The sequence below is a fragment of the Numida meleagris genome, chromosome Z (assembly GCF_002078875.1).
Source record: "Numida meleagris isolate 19003 breed g44 Domestic line chromosome Z, NumMel1.0, whole genome shotgun sequence".
Classification (NCBI taxonomy): domain Eukaryota; kingdom Metazoa; phylum Chordata; class Aves; order Galliformes; family Numididae; genus Numida; species Numida meleagris.
Window position 1 is genome coordinate 60,049,028 of NC_034438.1, and position 25,933 is coordinate 60,074,960.

Genomic DNA, 25,933 nt, shown 5'->3' on the forward strand with positions numbered 1-25,933 from the left:
AGACACCGAGTCTAATACCCTGATCCTTACTCGGCATGCACATAAATCATTCCTCCACAACTCACTAGCCACTCCACCTTTCAACTCTTTTTAGGCCCCTGATGCATCAGTTTCTTTGACCCTCCTGCTCTTTTTGTCCCCATTTCTCCAGCTGGCTCCCATTCCCCTGCTGATTCAGTGGTCACCACATTTAATTCAAGTTCTCCTACTAGGTCAGCCCTTTCAAATTCATGCCATTAGACATACCTTCCATTTTCTGGCACACATACATCCACCTCTTCACTTCCCCTCTGCTGGGGAAGAGAAGAAAAGAGGAACAACACAAACTTCTTCCATTTTTCTCTTTTCTGTCTGAGCTTCAGTTATCAATTCTGATCACCCACCAGATCATCTCTGAATTTCGTAAAGATCATTCCTTAGAAGTCTCTTGTTTTCTGCCTTTTTCAGTTATCTATTTTAAACTAATCCTTTCTTTCTCTTTTTTTCTTCTTTCTAAACCATTTTTACACACAGAAGGAATACAGGGTCCCTTGCAAACACTTACAGATAGGAAGAACTCATCTCCTACAATACAGTGTCATATCCTTCTCCTTCAATAATCATAATCATTTGGGCTTATAATCATTTGGCTTTTCAGCTGTACATTATCCTACACTGGTTTTGGTTTGGTTTTTTTTGGTGTTTTTCATTTCTTTTGTGTGTGTATGTGTGTGATTTTTGTTGGTTTTTTTACACTGAATACTTACAAGGATAGTATGCCCTTTCAGCCTCTTTTTCACTCACTCTCATAAAATTTACAACCCTACTTCAAACACAGCACAGTAAGAGCAGTCGCAAAATAAGGTGATGATTACACTGTCACAAGATTATCCACTTAAAATATATTAATCCTGTTTCAGTCAAAAAGTGAGCACATTTTGACCAGTTTTGAGGATCTCTGCACCTTCGACTCATCCTCAGTTTCATCTTTGTTAACTTCTTGCCAGTTGTAGTGCCATGCATAATATTTTTTCTTCTGTCATCCTGTGCCTGCTAGTGTAGATAAATTCTCCTGTCCTCTGCCTGTTGTCTCACCAGCTGTTCCTTCAGTATGCATGCTAGGGATCGCATTACACTCATGCCCCACCATCCTTTTCTCACTGTAATTCAGTAAATTTGGAGAAACTCACTTAGGATGAACTCTTAGCGGTAGTGAAGACTGTGTCAAGAATTAGTCTGAGCTGCCCTGGGAGACTTAAGTTAGCCTAGGGCTGTTGTGTTGGTGTTACTAGTTAGCTATGAGGGAAACAAAGAGTAGCTATAATTCACAAACAGAAGTCACATTTTCAAATAATTCAAGAATTACAGATCCTTTTTTAAGGAATCTAGCATTGTCTTTTCAGTGTGTTTTCCATATGGTGACAGATCATTGCTCTACTTCCTGCTGCTGAATTGACCTTTTGCAGTATTTTACTTTCCCCGGTGTACTCCTGCATTTGGTGGGGGAGAATGAACTGAAGGTAGCAAGAGGGACTAGTGCCAACTGCAACAGCGTTCTCCACATAGGAAAGAACTGAACTGCTAGACACGTGAAATTCTACCTGCAGATTGCACATCTTATTTGTTTTACAGTACAAAGATATCTTCACACACCTCAGTGTTAAGACATTAGAAAACAAAGTAGTATCAACCCATGTAGATTTAGAGTACATATTAGGAAGAAATTCTTTACTGTGGGGGTGGTGAGACACTGGCACAGGCTGCCCAGAGAGGTTGTGGACACCCCCTCCCTGTAGGCATTCAAGGCTGGATGCAGCTTTGGGCAACCTGGTCCCTTCCTGTATGGGTCCCTGCCTATAGCAGGGGGATTGGAACTAAATGATCTTAAAGGTCCCTTCCAACCCAAACCATTCCATGATTCTAGGTGGAATTCATAATATTGCTTGTGTCTGTGTGTTGTTTACTGCTTACTAAGAAAACACTTTGCTCTAAAAAATATATAATGAAAACACACAACTAATCACAGAATCACTGAATCATAGAATAGGGTCATAGAATCATGAAGGTTAGGAAAGACCTCTAAGATCATCTAGTCCAAATGTCCACCTACCACCAATATTGTCCACTAAACCATGTCCTTTAGCACCACATCTACATGCATTTCCAAAGTTTGTAGAAGAACTAGCTTAAATTGAGAATCTGATAGACATTTAGCATGACCATCCAGGTAGGATGCATGAAATACTGCTAAATCTCCAATGAGTCTCCTTGAGACTTAAAACTTAGTACATCTTTAGCACATCAGAAGGTTGGAATGGATGAAGTTGGCATTCAGGCAGCAAAAGTTGCGTGAATGAGACAGGCTGCATGAGCAGTATATTGTGCCTGAGAGGAATGCCACAGTCCTGTTTTGCTGTTGGGCTTACTGCACATTAACCCCCCAATTCTTGCAGGTTTGCTGTGGGTTCTGCAGCACATGTAGGGTTAGTCACTTGGTGGGGAAGTTCTGAATGAAATGTAGGGGAAAAAATTCATTCTGTCAATTATTTCTAAAGGTCACAGAGCTAATGAGTAGCTAGGAGGTTAATTAGATTCTGAAAGCCTCTTCATATCAATTAAGACTCTTATCTATATTTGTAGTAAATAAGCCCATATAGCTCTCCTAAGTGTGCTCCTTTGAGGACAAGCAAAGCAACTGTTAGATTTTGTTTAATGTAATAAGAGTATTTGCTTCTCCTTGCATCGTAACATAATACTGCATATAAACAAGCTGTGAAATATGCATCAAGTCAGCTCTTCAGCTGTTGAAATCAATGGAATTATTTCAGATACCATGGGCTGAAGATCTGGGGCATTATAGAAAGTAAACTTGTATGTAAGAAAGAGTTATTCAGGGTGATCTAACGACAGTGCAGTCTATTGGATATTGCCCTGGACCAGGACTCATGAGACTTACATTTTATTAATAGGTTTGCCAAATACTGTTGTGTGACTTTGGATGAGTCACATTTCCTCTTAATGCTTCAGTTTCCCTATCTGTAAAATGGGAATAGCGTTACTGATTTCCTTTGTAAATTGGTTGAAGACCAGCTTGCTAAAAAAGCAGCTACTATTACCAGTTTCCACAGGCCAGGAGATGATTGGACAGGGTCAACTGGCCAAAGAATTTCATTTAAATGATGATTTAGGCTTTTTAAGTATTTGTTTCTTGTTTCATTTTTAGTAAACATGTGCCAAGCTATTACTGCTAACCAGATGTATGACAAAATTGTGGGATGGGCTTTAAGATCTTTCTTTTTTTTTAATATTCCTTTGGTCTTTCTCAGTTTGCCTTTTGAATTTCAAGCCTTTGGAAAATGCATTTGTAATCTATTATCCTCATATGAGTTTATTTCTATATTTATGTTATTCATGGTAAGTACAAAAACGTCACAGAGAGGAAAATATACTGTTTTCAAAAATGCTAAAAAAAATCCTCTCCACTTATCTTAATTTCATTTTTTCAAGCAAATAATTAAGAAATTGGACTTTTAAAATCTGATATTCTTACCTAATCTCATTACTCCTTCAGTTTGGACTTCATGTAATTATTAGCTACTACAAGACCACAAGAAAAACGTCAAAGCTGGAAAATTGTGGAAGTCAGTTCTTTTCTGTCCAAATCAGTCCCTCTACTACATCCAATAAATAGCAGTTTTTCCTTCTCACTTATACATATGAGCTTTCTGACTCTTTCTGTACACTATTACATTTATTACAAAATAAAAGGTCAAGTGTAGACATTGCTTTTATTTTATTTTGAATATACCTCAAATTAGTCCAGTAAGTGAAAAATAAAGCTAAGAGAATGAGTTGCTTTGTTTGTCTTTCTCTCTCTCTCTTTCTTAAAAAGGCTAGCTTTCCACTGTGATTTATTTGCAACAAGGTTTTAGTTGGCATGAAACATATTTTTTAATCCTAATGATGTCAAAGGAAAGTGAAGTAGCTCACTTGATTAACTGGCTTTTCCATAATTAGAAGTAGAGTGTAGGGAGAGAAAAGCAGAATGGGTGCAAATGGAGGAAGCTCCTGGTTTTTACTTATTGAGGATCAGTCCTTATTATTTGTCAGGTCCTCCTCATGTTATTTTTATTTTATACTTTTGTTCTTAATAATCACTTTAAAAATATTTCAATATTTTAGGAAATGTTTTGGCTGGATTTTTGTAAAAATGGTGGGATAACAAAGGTAAAAAATATAGGCAGAATATACATGTGTTTGAAACTGTGTTCATGATTCCTTTCTTTGTCAAACTGGGAACTTAAATTTGTATGTCATAGAGCTAGGCCCATTTCACAGATGACTGTTTCTTTCTCCAAAACATGATATATCTGGCCAAGAAACTGGAAAAATCTTATATGTCTGTGTAACATTCTTATAACTTAATAGCTCCAAAGTTTTATCCCAATCTAGTCACTGGAGAATGTTCTTTGTTTTTCTAGTCACTGTTTCACATAGTAACATCTTGTTGTATTTTGGTCTGTTTGCCAGAGGGTAGGTTTATTTTTAAATCTCTGAACTCTGAATTTTCTTTATTTTTCCAAGATTGGAAGCAGCTGAAACGCCTGGAGTTACAGGTTGAAGGGCTTGCTTCACAATGTGAGATGGGAAGCCTCATCCCCTCCCCCTTTTGTGTTTTTCTTTTTTCAGATTTTTCCTGACAAATGTCTCTTAACTGATATTCATCTAAAAATAGAAAACTGCTTCAGTAAAAATAGCTTGGCTCGCAGTCTTGCCAAGGAAAATGGAGAGGAATATGCGTGGAATAGAAGGCTGAGTAATCCAGTTCTATTCATTCACAGATCCCTTTGAGAATGCAGGCAATGATAAAGTGCCCTCAAAAAACCACAGGCCTGACTTGCTCTCTTCAGACTCTTAGGTGCCAATAAACATTTTTGCCCAGGGATATATATTTTTTTTTTTCTCATAGATCGTAAATACTTTCTGAAAGACAAGGCTTTGTTTCACAGAAGCTGACTTACTGTCAAAAATAGCTGACTTTCCTAAAGCCCCTTTTTTTTTTTTTCCTTTTTTACTTTCCCCATGTTTTTTAATTTATTTTCAGATGAGCAATGACTGCAGTGTTCTGTCAAGAAGAACCATGAAATGTCACATATCTAGTCTGAATGAATGAAAAAATAGATACTTTTCATTGATTTCATGCTTTGGATCATACCCTCAGAAGTTCTCACATATTGCTAAAGAAAAGTTTGTTACTCTGTTTCTGAGCGGTAAAAGTGAGTAGAGCTGGCTGATTTCACTCAGAAATCAAACAGTTTAGTGGCCCAGTACGTCTTATTATACATGACTTAAATTTATTATTTCTAATTCTTCATGTATCCAAAGCTCAGGTTTACGCAGAGTGGTTCAGGAGATGCAAATGGCAATTAACTTAAGAATAAGCCCACTGAGAACTCTACAAAGCAGAACATTTTCATTTGGAAAGCTGTCATATTAGAGAAAGTCAATGCCATTTTGGGCTGCAGAGGTTTTTTGCCACCTCACCATTGTGAGGTATCACATGAGGTATCAGCTACACTGACAGCAGAAAAGATACCAGGAAAGGCAGAGCATGTTATTTAAAACAGGAATGTTTGTTGTTAGACCGTATGGAGTTTTTGTTGTGGGTTTTTTTTAGTTTTGTGGTGGTGTTTTTTTTTTTTTAAATCTGAGTAACCTGGTCAAACACAGCAACAGGGTGTGGAAATGTCAGTACAGTTCACAGGGTTATTTGGGCCTGAGTATTGTTTTGTTCAGTTCCTGTAATGCTGCTTGTGATAAGACTCCAGAGACAAAGGACGATAATTGATGGAAGGGGACTTAAATCACTCCAAAAAGAATCAAGGTCCTTGTATTTGGGTACATCGACTCCTCTGGTCTCCTTCCTCCTTGTAAAGCATTTTTGTCTTCTTGCATGTTGGCCCCCTACTGCTCTTTGTAATGGAGGCAGACCACAAGTGATTCCTTTATGCAGTACACAGGGTGTAATTGTGTCTGTGTGGTGTATTAGTAATTACTGAGGCTGAATTCCTGTATTGTATCTTCACTGCAAGTGTGGAAAAATAGGGCACACTACCCTACATTACCATTTTCAACCTAGATAGTGAGCTACTTATAGCTGTGTTCCAGAGACAAAAGCTTTTGTGAGCAAACCCATTTTTCATTTTCAAGACATCCCTGCTTTGAAAGGTAAATACAAAATGTGGTTATTTACCTGGATTCTGCACAGTATCAGAAGTCTACTAATGCCATGTCTTCTGTTTCCTCACAATTGTCTTCAGTGCAGACTGCTGGCCTTGCCCTCCTGTCCCCACAGACTTTTTGTTTTATTGGGCTCCCATAAGCTGTCAGCTGTTCCCATCAAACCACAGCTGAAGATTGTGCATGCTGAGGTTCCTGCAAAATCAGCAAGTCGTGCACAGTTTTTCACATGCTTGCAATGAGTAAAGGTCTTTCTTTAGCGTACAGATGTTCCCAGATGCTGTCCCTTAGCTGCTGCTCATAACTCTATTAGGTAAAAGGAGTCCTACACTATCAGAAATCAAAGACTCCTGATGTGTTAATTCCACTGATCAGGTATGTTTACAACCCTGACTTAAAGTCTAGAGTGGTCAGTGGGAGCCTTCTGGCAATCTTCAAAATCATCTGGTTACGATTTCTGCAGACAGCAATTTCTGCACATTCTATCGCCTCTTGTAGTAAGTAATAGTACAATAGCTCTTCTTTCTGCAAACATTTATAGAAGTCCTGTTTCAAACAGTGAAACTATTTGCAAGGCAAGAGCTGAATGCTCCAGTAAGAATACGCAGTATCATAACTTTATTTTTGAAGCAGTGTCCCTGTCAGTAAGGGTGGCAGAATTGGGACCTAAATAGTTCATACGTTGAGTAGTGTTCTTGTGTCTATACGCAGAAGTAAATGCACAGTAAATGTGCTTCCATGCCACAGAGTTAGCAATAGGTGAGCCCCTTCTTGAGTAACAAAGGCACTGTGCAGGAGGTGCTTCATGAAGAAATGCCAGTGAGGATGGGGATACAAAAAATCCAGCTTTATGCCTACTCTGCCCCGCCTTCAAGGGAGCTGGCATGTCAAAAGCTCTGCTTACCTTATCCTTCCATGTTGCATGAAGCAAAATTACTCCATGTCTCTTCTCCTCTGGACTGCACACAGGTAACTGTTCTTGTGATACCTTCCCACTGTCTTCACAGCTCTAGCAAAAGTTCTGTTAAACTTCAAAATATGCTGACTTTTCTCTGTTGTTACAGTAAAAAGGTATAAATTAATTATTTGTGTACTATAAAATTTGCATTCGTCCTTATGTATTATGTAGCTAATATTGATTGGGCTCCATTTGCCCTGAATTCAAGGAGTCCTCTATGTGTTCATTTATATAAAAGACAATTGAAATTAATGTAAATTACCAAATTTGCAGGGCTATAAAGCCTCAAGCATCTACGCTTTATTGTTCTGCATTTTAATATTCACAAGTCTAGTGGTCAGCTGTGAATTAATGTCCATAGGTCAGAACTGCTAAGCTCTCTGTGGTAGTTAAATCTCAAACAGACATTGTTCCTTGAACAAAAAACGAACATTTAAAACAGGGTTTTAGTCAGCATCTTCTTTATACTGTAGTTTATAAATCCACAACTTTACACTATTGTGTCTTCCTTACTTGCATATGGTTACCAGTTAATGAGGGAGTAAGTACACTATTAAAAGAAGTTGCATAATCTGTGATCTAAACTTTAATTAACTGCATTAATGCTTTTGCATGATAGGGAGCAGTGTTAAAGGGAAAAAATTGTGATATATTGAATAGACTTGCATTAGAAAAAAAAATCTCAAACCCATTACTTATATCATCCTGTGTGATCTATAGACAACTATAATTACATTTTATAGTGCAGTGTTATAGAAATGTGCATGCACTTTACTTTGGGTTGTTAAAGTATACGTTTATTTCTTTGATCAAATGTTACAGCACACAGGCTGTTCAAAGAAAGCAAATTATAGAAGAGTCAATAAGAGTATTTTAAACAACTCACAGCTGCTATAGATTGATTCAAAAGAGATCAAAATCTTGACAAAGAAGCAATTCCTAATGGAGCATATGTTGTTTAAAGTATATTTAGCTTACTACAAAAGAATCATAGCTATAACATGACCAAACATAAAAACACGTAATTTATTCTTTCACAGTTATAATCCAAGGCTTGGTTATTACGTACTTCTAGCATGTTCAAACAATTATCAATAAAATAGAAGCTTTGCACTTTTGTCTCCAGCAGCTGTAAATGTGCACTTTAGCATTTAATCTGTATTTTTGTAACCTACTGAAAAGAAGCTTTTCTTCTCAAAAGTCAATTTTCCTACAGTCCGTATATATTGTTTAACTCAAGGATAAAAAAAATTATAATTATGCTTCATTCTTTCCATCCTCTATCTTAAAGTGTTTCACAGAAGTGACTAAACATAAACTTTAAAATATGGAAGCTAGGATCATTAACCAAAAGCCTAACTTGAGGCGTATGAACTTTGAGAGACCTTGTTATTTGGTATTGAAGATACCTAGGGGCCTGTACTGTGTTCCCTTTGGATAAACCCAATCTGGACCAAAATTGAAAGCTTTTTCCCCCAGAATATCCAGGAACTCTCAGTTGCCTACAAAGGAAATATCCCTGGCAAGCATTTAATGAATGCCTAAATGCCCCATAGGTCTTCGTGGGCGAAGGTGTCTGCAGCCCTGGGTAAACAACGTTAACTTCGGATGAGGAGTAGGATTTCTGAAACTGTGTTTGCTTGGTCTGGATCTGTCACACACATCCGAGCCACCTGCTGCCAGGCTTGCTCTGCAGTACCAAGATCTGTGCCCTGCATAGGAAGCCTCATATCCTAACAGTGTGAGTGCCACTTTGGAGGTCAGGTGCCTAAATATCAAGTATTGCTAAACTGAGCTTTTTCTGTCCCTAAATCTTTTATTGGACCTGTTCCATAGCCTTTTCCTGTCACAGGGCCATTTCTTACAGCAAGGGAATTACAGCAGGGTGTGAACTGCTTTTTATGGCTTCAGTGTAAGCTCTTGGGTGCACATCAAAGCAGTGTGGCTAAAAGAAAAGACTCCTTGTCAACTAGTTTTCTGTCCTGTCCTTTTAAAAAATACTGATTTCCCAGATGAGCCTTAAGAAGGTGTGCTCTTATTTCTCTGTCCCTAGCCATCTTCACTTACGGCTTTCAAATTTTGGCAGGTATAGGAGATTCTGCCTAATTGGCTTCATTAGCCAAATGGTTGAACTGTTTGGACCCTTGCAGATATCTACATTTGACTATTGAGCTGCATAGGTTGTAAGGACTTTGTTTTCTAGAGTAAAACTCCCTTGATGTGAGGGTTTCACAGCTGAAGCCAAGCAGGCTTTTTATGCTATAGTCTGAATTTAGGTGAATCATTGAGTCCTCAAAACTTACAGAAACCTCTCTCTCATACGGAATAAATTTTTAATTCCCATCCCATTAAGGAGTCTGAGAGTTCTTCTGTACAGTCATTTTTATAGGAGAAAGGTTGTTTCCACCTCTTCTCTCAGCAAAAAAGCTGACCAAACATTCTGCAGTTAAGCTTCTCCATCATCTCTGTGACCAGTTCAGTAGCACAAATTAAAAACTCATCCATTCCCACTACTGCTATTTTATTGCAGGGTTTTGTGATCTGGTATACCCCAGGCAGAAGCAAGAATCCTGCCAAACTTTGGAAACGCTGTAAGAAGGCTTTGGTGTAGTTTATTTCAAAGTTTCGTGTTGTCAAGAAACTGCATACAACCCTCAGGACTGTGAAACTGTGGAGACTGGGAACAAAATTGTTCACTTCTGCAACAGAGAGGTTCTTATATGCCTGTTTCTTTTCATGTCAATTGGCCTCTTCCTGGAAAGAATCTAAGTGGTACTGGTTTTCACTGAAATTTTGCCCCTTTTGGATATTTTTTTTGTCCTTTTTGCTACTGTAACTTCTATGTGAAAGTCTGAGCTTGTTGAAATCTGTCAGGATCTGACTGCAGATTTTTTATTTTAATATTTCTATACTAAGAGTCAAAGCTAAATATATTTTGAGGTAACTTCATCTTCAGTCTTGCCACAGTCTCTGATTTCTGTGGTGGAATCAGCATTTGGTTGATTTTAAAATTCAGATACGAAGCAAATATTAGAGATGCAGTGGTATTCCTGTATCATTCCACATGGAACTTTTTAACTCTCTTCCAGATCATTTTGTTGCATTGCAGATGCTCTGCAGAGCTTGGGAAAAGAGCTCTGGATGCTGTGGCAGCAAGCTAATGGCAGCAGATGGCTTAGAAAATAGCTAAAATAATTAAATAAGTAAACAAGCTTGTGTTTCTTGCTGCAGTATTGTCAATAGGAAATGCTATTGTTCCATCTGTCAAGACAGTGGATTCAGCCTAAAGACACAGGCAGACATTACAGGTCTGTAATTGGTCCAGACAGGCAGCATTCCTAAACTTGTGGACAGGTTGCTGTGAAGTACGTTCTGTGTGCAGAAAAGAAGTGCAGTATGCAAGCTAAGCACTTTAGAAAAAAAAAATTTCCAAACATCACTCACTTCTTAACATTTTTCTCAGTTTGCTGAAATCAACAAAGATTTATTTTTTTTCTCGGGAACACAGTCCCCAGAACACTACCTGTGTCTATGTAGAAAAATACTGTGAAGTGATGAATCACAAAGGAGCTCAGTTCTTTAAAACAAATGCATCCCTTAAGTCTGCCGTGGGGTTTTGATTCTCAATGAGAAAAGCTTTCTTTCTTACATGTAACATGTTTTTTTGAGACTCTGACTGAGGCTCTCTGAGGAAACAGCTGTGACGGTGTTAGTACCACTCAGTTGTTTATTGCCTTTCTCCATTGAGTCTCCTCAGCGGACTCAGAGGAGGGGAATGCATGCCCACTCCTCATCTGCTACACTTCCACCACTCATTACGGGGTGAGCAATTTCAGGTTGCAGGGCAGCACTGTGTGGGAATTGACACTGCAGTGGTGGCAGCCACCAAAGCTGATCTGCCAGAGCCCTCAAATAAGGCTTCACTGACACAGTACCAGTCACAAGCATGGCTGTGCTCTTCATTCCTACCTCTGTCAAGCCGTGGAAGAAAGGAAACAGGCTGACATCTTGCTCCATTTGTCCAGTTCTCCTGCAAAATGAATGGACTCCAGTAGAAATGTCTTTTGTAGCCCACTGAATTCTCTGTGTGGGAATACGATATGATTAAAGGTTTGAAGATTTCAGACAGTAGTGCTTTGGCTAGCCAACATACCAATTCTTCCTTACAAAACTATAATTTTGTCCAAAAAAAGAAATCCAATTTTACAATGAAAAACCTTAACAGTTAAAATATGTTTAAGCTGCTTCTAGAGAAGCTGAAATTTTCACAAAGATGCTCAGTTTCTGAATGAAGGTCTTTTTGTGTTGGTTTTGGGTTTGAGTATTTGGAGTTCTTTCTCTTCTTTGTCTATTTTACCCCCTCAGCCATAATTTTTCTAGTATCTCTGCAAACTTTGCTCTCATATCCACATTTCTGGTCAAACTTTTCTGACTCTGCTCTGCCTCTGCCACTCCTGCTTTCTCAAGCTGTGATAATACTGGAAACTGCTATATGTCTCAAGTCTTTTTGCTTCACAAAGAGGGTGCTGAAACCAACTGTTGTAGTGTTAGTTTAATTTAGACTCTACTCAACAAAGCTATAGAAAGCTTGTGAGGTCTGTGTGACTATAGTGAATTTAGAGTCCTTTGTGTATGCATTGCAGTTAGCTTTGTTTTTTTAATGAATTTGTTCTTACAGCACCTCAATTACGTTGTTAGTTACGATCATGTATCTTTTTATAGTAGGAGAAAAAGTGAATTCATAAACTCCATCCAGGAAGTGAGTAACAGAAATGGGAACTAAACTTCAGACTCTTCAGATATGTGCAAGCAGCTTGACTGTTTGTAATCCTATGTAAAGTCGCTTTGCCTCTTTTGCCTATACCACGTCACAATTTGCAGTAATGAAAATTCAGAACTCACTTGCCTTGAAAGCTTCCGAAATTCTCTAGAATCTGTCCAAAATCTGACCACTTATTGCTAAGTCTGTCATTTCTGATTGTTTTCTCCTGAGAGAAGTGTTTACTCCTCTCAAGGGAAAAGCAGAGTGATAAGAGCAGTGTGACTTCTGAAGAAGTTACGCTTCCAAGAAAAGAGGAGTTGCTAGAAGGACCAGCTTTCTGGGAAAATCATGCAGTCTAGAAGTTTTCATCCAGCCCCTCCATACAGCTTTTGACTGTACTCTCTCATTCCTTCTTTATTTAGTATGTAGTTATCTGCAGCTTTCAACTTGAAAAATTGCTATCTGAATCTTGCTATTTCTGTAGGATTTTCCACTGGAAAACAGGACCCCCATCTTCCTTACTAGGAGATTATATTTTGCTAAATAGAAAAATGCATACCATGGTCTAAATTTTAGCAGCTGTTTACTGATAGCTACAAGTTGCACTAATGTTTTTTGGTAGATAACAAATAGTTTCTTGGTCTAACAGAAAAAAAAAAAAGACATCTTAAATCAAATGCAAAATTCTGCGTCATTTGAGTCATCTCTTTTCAAAGTTAAAATCATGGGCCAGTTTTTCCTCTCAAATGCACTCACTCTAAGCTTAGTGGAGGGACTTTCTTCCCTTTCTCCTTGGTGAAAACTTGACTTTATCAGCAGAACAATGAGTTGATCGTTATTGCTTTGTTGCTATTTAAAACCTCCATCCTGCAAAGGAACAGAAGTCTAGAGTTTCAGAGATCTAACCTCTATTATAATTCTCCATTTAAAAAAAAATATTGATTTAGGCATTTTTACCAATGGATAAAACAATTATGGTACTATAAAAATAAAAGAGGTTGCTCTTTCGCCTTTAAAAGGAACAGCTATTCAGCAACATTTGCTCATTGTCATATTGGTAGGGTTTTTTGTAATACCCTGTAATTTGATCTGCTGTAAAATAAATGTTCAAATTCTGGGAAGGATAAAAACAAAAGGAACAACAACAACAAAAAAGCCTTCTCTGTTCAGAACCTTGATACATTCAAGCTTTTTATGGGAGACCTCCAAAGAAAACCCAGGTGCTGAGGGAAGTGGTATTCTTGACTCAGTGGGTGGCATTTTCATTGCTGAGTCAGTACTGCCCCAGCTCAGTGCTGCTGGAGGTGCTCTGTTCCATATGAAATGGAAAAGCAAAAGGTTGTGGTCATCAAAGATTACCTGGCCTCCTAATTAAGAGTGAAAGTGTTTGCCCCACACTCAAGGGAATATTCCATGCCATGTAAATTATATCTTTTGTTACAGGTTTATTTTTCAGATATATTTATCATTTCTTCACGTGGAAACTTCGTTTCTTAGTCTAGCTGACACAAGCTGACAATATATTCATCCCAAGATGACTTCAGTTTAATGATATGTGAAGCAGTCCTTACATATATTATTTCAGAATCTCTTTAGGATACTTTAGATCAAAATATATTTTAGATCAAAATATATATCACAAGTATATTTCATATCAGCTGCCATTCTTTCTGTAATAATTTTTGTGACAAAAGAATCTGTAAAATATGTGTTACTTTGTTTACCATGTTTCTCAAGTATTTTGAATATGGCATTTAGTATTAAATGTTCCCATTTATATCACAGAAAAACACCAACTGCCTCTGAAATAATTAATGGTTTCCGCAGTCATTTATATTAAGCCCCACATATTTAAAATACTGTGTATGTGAAGAGATAGTAACACTGATTTGACAGACTTGGTAACACCACTGTACATCTAGAATAACTCAGTTGGTGTCTTTACAGCTGTTCCAGCCACAGATTTACACCAGTGTAAATGAGATCTGACTTCAGCCTTGTATTTGTATACATGTCTGACTAAATTAGACAGAAATGAAAATGTTGAGGGCAGTGCTCCATGTGGAAGGGATGGAGTCAGTAGAGAAGGATTATAGATAGACAGACATAAAAAGGAGGGAAATAACCTGTTGATGATTACAGTGTTTATTTTTAAGTGGTCTCATATTCCCTAAAGAAGCTGAGATGATTCTGCTGAACTACTGTAAAGTTTATTTTTCCATTCATACGTTTTCTGTGTCTGGCAGCAAAACTTGGTACAAATCAAATATACTGTATCTCACAGTATCTTCTTCTATTGTGAATATGCTCAATAAAGTTTAAGAAAAATCTGGCCATCTTCATACACTTTGACCATTTTTGAAAGCTCCATGAAAGACCTAATGGACTGATATTATGCTGTGGCCAAGGGGCACAAGGCAAGTCAAGGATGCATCCGTTCTGGCTTTGGCCCATCTTTGCATCCCTTGGTAGATCGTCTGCTTACAGGCTGGCAGTGCTCCTGCCTGTGAGCTACTGGAAGAAGACAGAATGCAGAAGCATTGTCTTCATGGAGTCATCCCAAAAATACATGTCCTTGTGAAACAGTTGGTGGCATTACTAAGGCCACAGGCACACGTGTGTGGGCAGAACAATGTGCAGGAGGAGTGTTTGCAAAAGCACGCTGAAATTTTCTGCCAAATCCACATCTTCTGTATTTCCTCTAGTTGAACACAGAGCCTGCAAAAGGCCTTGGGACACCTAGTCCAAGGTTATAGTCATGGGGCTGCTCAAGAAGGATTGATAATTATTCCGTCCTTAGGCACAGGTACCCTGAGAGTACCTCCAGTCTAGATAAATAATCTGCTAATTTTGAGCATGTAGCATTAGCAGCCAAGTCAGTGGAAAGTTCTGTTTTTTTAACACAGCAGAGCTGTGCACAAATTTAGCTTTGAAATGATAGAATCATAGAATTGCTCAGGTTACAAAAGACCTTCAAGATCATCAAGTCCAATCTCAGCCTAACCATACTACCCTAACTCTAACAACCCACTGCTAAATCATGTCCCTGAGCATCACATCCGAACAGTTTTTAATAGAAAACTTTATACTTTGGTGAAAGGGCATTATTTAACAGTGCAGTAAATTCTGACTAGAGTTTAAGAGGATATTTATTTATTTATTTTTAAATAAGAGTGTTTTTTTTCTTTTTTAATCTTATATATATGGAGGGATGATTATATCAAAAGGTGTAGTCATAAATAGGTTGACAATGCATTTATGCCACTAATCCCATCAACTCCAACTAATCTTGCACATGAAATTATTGTTTTGGAAGTACCAGCCTTGTGCATAAGAGCACATCTCTTGTTTTACCTCTTCTGATCCCACACACCAGCAATGTTGGGCTGCTCCTGTACTGCATCACTGCCAATGGAAGCTAATCATGTTCAACTGCAAAGACTTATAAAAAATCCTTCTAACTTTGAACAAGAAGGTGCTGAAACATGATACAGTAGCAGGTGTCTATATATGTGTATAAATACATGTATAAATATATATACAGGCATATTTGTGTACATATCTGTGCAGTGTTCCTGTGTTCCTGCAGGCTGTGACCACACAAGGGCTGGAAGTGCAGCAGCAGTGTGGGTGGAAGTGCTAGGGCTGGAACCAGGTGGTGGGCTGGCAGGTGTGGATGGTGGGGATGTGTGGCATTGCTGCCGCTCACACAATGCATGCCCTCACCTGCCTCTGCCTGGACCTATCTCTGCTGTCAAAGCTGGGGAAACACGATCTCCTCCACTGAGGGTTAGCACAAGAATCCTACCTCAGCTGCCTGCAGGATTTGTGGGGCCTTCAGACCATTTGTTCTGCGATGACGGATGAGGAGAAGCATGAGGGATGAGGAAATATCCCTGCTTAGAGTCCCAGGAATTATTTGGAATTCAGTTCTTTAAAAAAATAGTTTATGAATGCAGTGATGGACAGAAGTATTTTGCACACCCTGTGAAATAATTGTGAGCATAGTGGTGTAAGCTTCATTATGTGCACTGACAGAAATTTCAGTACAGATCTTTAATGCTGGTGTCATCATGTGATTCATTTTTGTTTCTTTCTGAGGAGACTCAGAAAGATGCAGGGTTTAGATCAGTTTCTATGAGATCTCTGAATTTGACATGACCATCTTCTGCTTATACTTCTGTAACGCCAACATTGCCCTGCCTAATTTAAATACTGGCACATCCTGGGTATAGTTGAACTTTAAAGACAAGTATTGTGCTTGGCTTCTTTTAGGGAGGAAGCCCCTGCCTTCTCACCATCTCCAACCTCTCCACCTCCCCATAGGGGTAGCCAAGAAGACAAGGTGTGCAATCTCATGTGGGTGCAGGAGATCCCAGGTATTTATACAAACTGGGGGAAGAACTCCTCGAGAGCAGCCCTGTGGAGAGGAACTTGGGGGTCCTGATGGACGAGAAGCTGTACATGAGCCAGCAGTGTGCGCTGGCAGCCTGGAAGGCCAACTATGTTCTTGGCTGCATTAAAAGAGGAGTGGCCAGCAGGGAGAGGAAGGTTATTGTCCCCCTCTACTCGGCTATTATGAGGCCCCATCTGGAGTACTGCGTCCAGGTCTGGGGCCCCCATCACAAGAAAGATGCAGAGCTCTTGGAATGAGTTCAGAGGAGGGCGACCAAGATGATCAGAGGGCTGGAGCACCTCTCCTATGAAGAAAGGCTGAGGGAACTGGGCTTGTTTAGTTTGGAGAAGAGAAGGCTCCAGGGAGACCTCATTGTGGCCTTCCAGTATTTGAAGGGAGTGTATAAACAGAAGGGGGAATGATTGTTCACAAGGGTAGATAGCGATAGGACAAGGGGGAAAGGTTTTAAACTGAGACAGGGGAGGTTTAGTTTAGATATTAGAAGGAAGTTTTTCACTCAGAGGGTGGTGGTGCACTGGAACAGGTTGCCCAAGGAGGTTGTGGATGCCCCATTCCTGGAGGTGTTCAAGGCCAGGCTGGACTTGGCTCTGGGCAGCCTGGTCTAGTGATTGGCGACCCTGCACTTAGCAGGGGGGTTGAAACTTGATGATCTTTGAGGTCCTTTTCAACCCAGGACATTCTATGATTCTGTGAGATGCCCTGTAGAAGGACACAGTGCAACGTCAAAGCCAAAAACACGCATTCAGAAGGCTCTGCATCCCCCTGGCTTGGGCTGCACCAGCTGCACATCCTTGCCAAGCTCTGTGGTGCCCAAGTCACATAGCACAGCTAGGGGCAAGACAAGAAAACACCCCACTGTCCCAGCACTCTTTCAAAAAGCTGTTGATTAACTTGATTTTATACCTGTACTAAAAATTACTGTAGAGGATATATGTCTTGTCATGCATCAAGAGCGTAAGTGGAAAAGAATAGGCTGAACTTTGTAAGCAGGTGGAATTCTCATATCGTGAGGATCTTGCAGTGTATACATATAGACATTCATAACACGCTGGTTGATGATCCAAAAGCGAAGAGAAGCAGATGCTATTGGCAAAGAGTATCAGCATTGTTTGGTTTCACAAGAGGTGTGATTAGAGAAGGTACTTGAAGGCAAAGAGAATAATCACTTGGCATGCAAAAATGAGAGGCAAATCCAAGCAGACGGTTGATGTATTATTGTGAAAAACACATTTATATGTATTCATTTCAAGAAGACAGACGTGCAGAACCAGACAATGGAAATTTTTTTTTCTTTGAAACCTAGGTGAAAATAAGATAGTAACAAAAAAGGTTAACATGTGGTTCTAGAAGTTCAGCTGTTATATAAGCCCTGTAGCTTATTTCAAAAAAAGGTATAAACCACAAAAGCATTTAATGATTTATACAAAAGAGGTAAGAAATGTTCCATTTTTCTCTTTTACTGGTATACTTTTTTTTTGTCTAAAGCTTGTTAGATAACAGTAAGTATAATAATGTTTTATCTGATTCTCCTAAACATGCAATTAAAGTGCATTAGTACCAGCATACTAGTTTATGTTCATTATTAAATGTAAAAATCTAAGAACTCTCCATTAATGGAACATAAAATTTCAGATTTTAGTTACACAGAAGTCAGGGAATTCAGATGGATGGTTCCCATAGCAACCTATCTTTTCCTCCTTGTGTTTTTCATTCCATTAGAATCTTTCATTACTTGATTGCACCATACATTGTATAGTGCAATTTCATCATAAAATTTCATCATTATGTAACTGTGCAAGAGAAGAGAGTGAAGGTTGCCTTCACTCCGCACTTGCTAACTTCAGTGTTTCTATTGCACAGAGAGCAAACAGATGCTTAAATGAATCAGGCCCATGATTTAAATATTTCCTGCTTTTTAGAGGGTCTCCATAAATTTGGCTGGGTGCTTTGGAATGACTATAAAGCAATCGAACACAATCGCATATGATTTCTTTATCATTGGTTATTGTCTGCCTCGCCACGTAGATATGTGGCTCCAGTGAGCAAAACAGAGACCAAACCATTTTTAAGTTGTGGCTGGAAGATTTCTCCTGTCAAGATACAGGAAAGTGATAGTGGAAAATAGAGGGCACTTGTGGTTTTTGTCTCCTAACAGTTGCATATAATGTATCATATTAAATCTTTGTGGATTCTCATGGTTGCTAGCTGGGTTATCGGTTAGAGATTGTTATAGTAACTCCTAAATGACATGGCAGATATGGGAATTAGTAAAAGCAGAACTGTAATTCTTAATTTTTCTGCAGTGGAAATTTTGGTTATGGATGTAGATGAAGCCAACAAGGCAGTACTTCTCATAACATAAATCAAGATAATGATTAATCTTGCAGTAGCTACTTGGGTCTTTCATCTACAGGATATATAAGTGTAACACATAGAGTGGACTGGTCTGAAGTTTTTAGGGACCTTATCAAGTGACCTAGTCTTTTACCTGTTGGAGCTAGTGTAACCATTTCAAAGTCTAAATATCTGCAGCTTCTCAGGTTCCAGAGTGCTGTGGAGATCGGTTCCACAGTACATGAAACTACTGAAACTATGAAGAAAGGAGAAACTGCTCTACAAAGATAAGCAAACTAAAAGAGAAGAAAAAAATAAGTTGAGTTTCTGGTCTTCTCCACTCTTTCTGTTAAAGAAGAATTAAAAGAAGGAGATAATTCTGCAGAAACAAAGACTGGAGGAAAATGAAAGGCTCTTTCCTCCTCAAAAGCTTTCAAATTGTGATGATTTCCATTGTCTTGATCAAATCAAACCCAGCTGATAGTGCCATATTTTCTTTTGTGCTTTTGTAGCGATGATAAATTTTGCATGAAATGAAAGTAAATAGTTGTTTATTCTTCATTTTACAGCAGCCACTATGTTACTAAGTCAGCACTTATCAGAGATTTATAGAGTAGGATTTAGGCTGAACTGCTGGCATATGAGATTTCAGCCAAAGGTTGTTTTCCTTTAACCGTTTTGTTTTTCATATGCCATGGCTGATTTTATGTTACTAGTGTCCAATGTAATTACTTGTTTAATTACTTGGGAAAAGTAGAGCTTCTGTAGTACCAAAAAAAAGTCTTATTTTCTTTAAAAATAACTGAAATCTGACTTGGAGTTCTCCAGAATGCAATGCTCTATATAATTGTGTAATTTTATGCTCTTAAACATTCCCTGAATAGTCATTAAATCATTGGAAACTAACTAACTAAGGTCCAAGAGGATGCTATAGCTCTGGCTATTTTCCAGGGTTTGCAGGAGGCTACAACAGCTTAACATGGTTTCTAAATGACTGCAAGTCTAGGTCAAAGACCCTAGCCTACTAAAACTCAGTTGGCCTTCTTAATGATTCCATTCTTCTCTGAGGTCCAGAGCCAGCCTCCGTAATCAAGTGGTGACACAGAGCCAAGGAGAGGGAAAAATTGTCATGGAGTCCATAGGACTTGTGAATAAGGATGGGTCTGTAAGATATCAGTCAGTGTCACTTTTAGTTGTGTTGTACCAACAAGTACCAAATGTGTTGAAGCATAAAAGTAAAGGACTTTTCTGAGAAGTATGAGCTTGGTAATAGTGTGGGTAAAGTAAAGGACTTTTCTGAGAGATATGAGTTTGGTAATAGTGTAGTAAAGTAACACACAGTGCAGCAGAACAGACTAAATTGTAGCCTGAGTGTTGAGAAGTCAGAGATAATGATAAGGATCAGGATCATTATATTTGTCCTGAATACCACTCAGTACCTTACTGCAGAAGATAAGTATGTCATTTTTAGAAAGCTTTCCTCTCCAGAGGAGGACTGTGAATTTTAGTGTGTGTGTGTATATGTGCCTGTACAGTCTATCCATCTGCTTTTCTGTCCTTTTCTTTATTAGTTTTTCATTCTTTATTCAGTACCAAGGAAATCTGGCACAAAAGGAGAGATCTTATGGACAATGAAATTCAACAACGTTCATGAGAATTTTGTGTTCTTGTGCAAAAAAAGAGATCATGGAGGTATTCCTAGAGGGTGTCCTAGCTGAAGGCAGGGTTGCACAGAGGGAAAAACGGGATCCATAGAAGAATGAGCAGGGTACAAGAGAATCCTCAAGAGACCTAGATGCAGGAAATCTCTGTACATTGAACTTTACCCCAAAGTGTAATTTACAGGGAAACGAGCATTAGTTCCAGCACTCACAAAGCTAGAAGCTGTGCAGCACACTTGTGGACGTTTCTGTTGTCTAACCTAAACTCACTAAAATTTAGGGGAGTTGGCTGGGGAGAAGGGCACAGATTAGTGAACTGGATTTGCCATGTCTGCCAAGGCACCAGCCAAGCACATTGGATTGGTGAGTTTTGCAAGGGCGAAGTTTGGCTTTACTCTGTTAAAGCTAAAGTTAATTTTGGGTAGAATACCTCCTGCCTCACTGTGGGCTGCTCTCTACAGTCAGCTCCAGCCTAGGCCTGCTCCAACAGGGGCTTCTCCATGGGCTGTACCTCCTCCAGGCCTTATCCACTGCTCCACCACCAGCCTCTCCAGGGCTGCAGGGAACTTTGTGCTTGGAGCACCTCCTGCCCTCCTGCACTGCCCTCGGTACGTGCAGGGCCGCTTCTCTCCCATTCCTCACCCCTCTCCCAGCTGCTCTCACACTGCAGTGTTTCCTCCCTTAACTCAGCTCTCCCAGAGCACACCCAGTGTCACTCACGGCTCAGCTCTGGCAGCAGCAGGTCCCTGTTGGAGCAGCTGGAGCTGCTCTGCTCTGACACGGGGCACTGCTGGGTTCTGCTCACACAGGCCCTCCTGGCTGTCCGCCTGCTACACAAACCTAATAGAGAACTTTCCGGTTAAAGTAAGGACTGAAGCCTGGAATGGCAGCAACTCTAATTCATTGCACCTGCTTTCTTAGATTATGAAAATAAAATTTATTGCACCATATTGTATCCATTAAGTCTATCAAAAAGTAGTTGATTGCAAAAGCCCTCTTTATAATGGGCTTGTTTCAGTCTCTTAGCAGTAGAGATTATACATGACTTTGTCATGCAACAACTATCTGAAACATTAAGGAGAGGTAAGAATGAGTGGAGAAGTGGAGAGACTCATTCCATTTGTTGCATTTTCTTAAGGTTTTATTCAAATTAACTTATAATTTTGTCCGTGAGTCAGGAGTGGCTCTTAGGATTAGATCTGAAGTTTGTATAGATATGAAATTTGAAAAGATCTGCATTGAACAAGCCTTCTATGTTTGCCAAAATGTATTTGAGAGGTCCACAGCATTAGTTTGGAAGGCTCTGATCTCAAACGATGGAACACCATTATTTTGTTGCCTTTTTGAAAATGTAAGATTCAAGTCATGCCACCTCAAGGGGAATAGCTTTATGGCTTCTGCAGTGATAAGATGGCCCCATCCGTAAGTCTTGTATAAAACACAGAAGTGAAGTCTCATTTTTGATATACAAATGCAGTAGTATAAAGATAAACTATGAGTTTGTAGTATGAAATTGTAGGGATTTTACAGTGTTAAATTGGGCATTGCCCTAGAGAAAATAGCTAAGAAACATGCTTTTCCAAAAAGAACAAAAATCTCAGATCAGAGGCAGCCAGGCAAAAGAAGGCGAAAAGACACCAGGTAGAGCCTGGTGTCTAACACTAATTGCTAATCACTAACACAGACACTAATCGCACAGCATAAGCATAGTTACTTAGTAACACAGGAGGGCTATGCGATCTATATGTTGTAACAGATTTCTCAGTGGGGCTGCAAAGGAAACTTAACTGTGAGCGATCTGATAATGGTTGTAGATAGCCAAATGGACCCTTTGAAGAGTTTTTCAGCAAGGAGCTCTTAAAGCTAAATTTGGGAAATGTTACAAATATTGACTTTGTGTGCTATTGGTTGTATTGCATAGTCCACAAGGACTTTTTTCTCATATTCTTCTACCTTAGCAAAATAGATGACAGGTAGACAACTTAAGGCCTATTTGAGGCCAGGCAAGCATTTTAAATTGTTAGCTACTAATTTCAATCAATGTTTGTGTTTTGCATCATCGTTATTTTTCTTTGTGATGATGTTCTTGGTTCCAGGGGTTGATTTCAGCCAGCGAACCTGAGATTCATCTGTTTTGACTTTTCACTAAGCATCTGTTCTAGCAGTTATTTTTCCCGTATGTTAAAATTCAGCACTGCACATTTGTAGCACTGTAACTGGAGTCAATAAAAGTAAACGCTATGTCTAGGAGCTCTGAATCAGTATTTCAGTCATTTTCGCAGCCCACTCCCCACTCTTGTCCTAGCAAAAGCATGCACCTCTGAATGGCAGGGCACTGTTCATGTCATTCCTCACATCGTTTTCAAAGGAAAAGTTTGCTTCAGCTACTCTTCCTTCTTCTTCTGTGAAGAACATGAATTTCTAAGTTTGTTACCATTTTTTTTTCATTTCTTCCTCCTATATCTTTTTTTTTAGAAAACACCAGAATATTCCACTCTAAGCAGTATGTGTCTTTTGCTGTTAATATTCATTCCTATGTATTTGAATACATTAATGTATTATGTTAAAATACATTGCCTTCCAGGTGGGTATTTTAACCTCTTAAAGCAATCATACATGTTGGGAATGGTGTGTATTAGCGCAAGTGCTTTGCCATATTGCTAGTGTCATTCTTTATTGAATGATTCCAATTTCAGAGCAAGGAGATTCTTTCAGAGCAAGGTATAGTCTTGTCTGGTCATTCATAGCAAGGCACGTAGCATCACAGCAGTGGGTATGTTGGCAGTGTCTGTCCCTAAATTAGAATGTAAAACATTCCACCTCTGGGCAGTTTGTATTACTCTAACACTGCTGAGTCTTTCTTGCAGCCTGTGTAAAGGATTGAACTTTCCAAATTGTGTATTTCAGACGTTGAGAAAGAAAGGACTTAATGGCTGTGACAGTCCAGACCCTGATGCAGACGATTCAGTAGGTCACAGCCCTGAGTCTGAGGACAAGTACAGGAAAATTAATGAAGATATTGATCTAATGATCAGCAGACAAAGATTGTGTGTAAGTACTCTGAGCTCCCTTTCATTTTTTTTACCTTTTGATATTTCTCTGAACCTGGCAGGCATTGAACAAGAAAGAAAACAAAGGTTGTGAAAGCCCCGATCCTGACTCCTCTTACGCTCTCACCCCACGCACTGAAGAAAAATACAAAAAAATTAATGAAGAATTTGATAATATGATCAAGAGCCATAAAATACCTGTAAGTACCAAAGGTTAGATGGCTGTCTGCTGATAACCGCTGCAGTAACAAACCATAACCCTTTCAGTTCTGGCTTCATAAAGAAAACACTTCAACTGGAAACAGGCTTTAATAGCCCAATATGTAATTAAACACTATGGTCAGGAAATTTCACACAACATACCTTTCTTCCAAGTCTCCACCTCTGACATAGACAAAGCCTACTATACGTGAAACCTGCAGAAGGAAGTGAAATATACATATATGCATTATATTCACTTGGTTTACAGAACTGTTTTACCACACTACTTGCACAAATTATACCTAAAATGTAACAATGGAAATATTTCTTTGTGGACAGGCTAACAAACCCACAGAATACTTTCTGTGGTGATATAGAAAAAATGATGTAGAACTGAAATTCCTTTGTACATAGCAATTACTACATTCTGTGCATGTCACTTCAGTTCTCAAATGTCCCTGTCAAACTCAGTTGCAGCACTGAAGGGTTACAGCTACTTGCTCGCTGCAGAGAAACAGACTGCATGAGAGCCTAATGATAGGATTCAGACATGTTTGTGTGTTGGGGTGATTTTACAGCTTTGTCAGAGAATTTGCTTTGACCTCATCAGCATTTCCTTTATGCTTTAACATGAGCTAAATTTTGTTTTAACCAAGTCAAAATTTCTAACAATCAGTCATATGCCTTGCCAGATATCTAAGAGAAATAACTCTGCATGTGCTATTTTGTTTGCACAAGACATAGGGGGAAAACATTTGTCATTATGTTTAGCAGAAGATTTATAAAATTGACAAAAAGAATGTGGAGGCTGTGAAGGTTGTATTTGGCCCTTTCTTCTGTGTTGAAGAAAGATTAGCAATCCAAAGGTTTACCTTGGTCCAAAGAAGCATCTGAATTTACATAGTTAACTGCTTTCTTCTAGAAAAGATCATTTGGGTGTGTTCATTGCTTACTCCCATGTGCAAGATGAATGGTTGACTCACAAAGAAGATGTCTTCTCACCCAAAATGACAAAGTCATATCCGTAATGCTACTCAACTGGGCGTACAAAATGTGATACTTAAGCTGGGGACACCTCTTAAGGATGCTCTGATTCTGTCTCATGCAGTGTAAATGTTCTTTCCATTAATTCTCAACATAAAATTTTTCACTCAAGCTGGCTAGAATTTGGAGAAGTTCTCATATCATGACAAATATTTTTTTTGGAAAATAAATAAATAAATAAATAAATAAATAAATAAATATTTTTTCACGGGGGCCAGAATTGCACTAGATGTGACAACTGAGCATTTGGAATGTCTGGCTAAGAAAGCCCAACATGTACATGAAATATCAGGGAGGTATAAATATATATTCAATTTTTCTTGACTCGCTTTTTATTTGCTACACTTCTATAGGTGCTTTTCTCAACAAAAGAGTTGTCATAGCTGTCACCATGAGTTTGATTTCTCAGGGTGGAACTCAGTTTGACAAACAATGATTGCAACATTTAGGTTGACTGTTACAAGCTCATATGCTTCATCCTTTTTCACATCAAAATCTTAGCAATCATCATTTCTTTCCTTTTTCAAGGATGACCTGTGCTTTTTTCAAATCAAAGTGACAAAATTTTCAATGAGATAGGATACAACCAAGTTACCTTTCAGTCTTTGAATAAGTTTTGAGATGACTGTTGAGATCTTCTGTTTCTCTCATGCATTCTCTCTTTTCTTGTGACAAATCAATGAATATTATAACTATTAAAATCTTAGCTATTAAAAAAAACACCTCGTGAGAATGCTCATTTGTAGGTGATAGTGAGTTCTATCACCTTTCTAAGTATCTGGGAAAATCAACTTTTCTACAAAACTGAGAAAGTTCAAGGAATTAGAACCAACATAGGTAATCTATATACATCATACATCACATTGGCTCTCCCCAAAAAAATTATGAAATTTCTTTCTAGCTGTTATCATTAAATCTAACCACTTGATGTCAAATAAAATCCTGATTTGGCTCTTAACTTGCTGATTGCATTGGTTTCCTGAGCTAGATTTTGAATATAATATATCTTCCTACCTTACTGGGATTTAACAAGGTACAATGCATTATTTTTTCACCAAATTCCTTCATAAATGCTTTAGAGATACAGAAATGAAAAATGCTAGTATTTCTTGTTGTGTAAGATAGAATATCCTTTCTCTGGATACTTCACATGTAGCTGAAGGCCTGTATGCTCCATCAAACTGCGTACCACAAAAAGAAGAATCAGTAGGCAACATCTCCTAATGCAACAGGATGTCCTTGTCTTAGCATTAATCTAGATCTAATGGGCAAGATGAAGCTCAAAGC

General features: G+C 38.7%; 1 protein-coding gene across 7 annotated transcripts in view; it reads left to right on the forward strand.

The window, feature by feature from the left end:
* Positions 1 to 25,933, forward strand: part of MEF2C (myocyte enhancer factor 2C) — a 124,278-nt gene that overhangs the window by 63,881 nt on the left and 34,464 nt on the right. For 5 of the 7 annotated variants that reach the window (XM_021380545.1, XM_021380544.1, XM_021380549.1 and 2 more), the window contains exon 4: positions 23,259 to 23,402. In XM_021380545.1, the coding sequence (XP_021236220.1) occupies positions 23,259 to 23,402 (144 nt within the window). Of the gene's footprint in view, positions 1 to 23,258; positions 23,403 to 23,463; positions 23,602 to 25,933 lie in introns of all 7 variants that reach the window. The other 2 variants (XM_021380550.1, XM_021380548.1) reach the window with 2 other exon arrangements.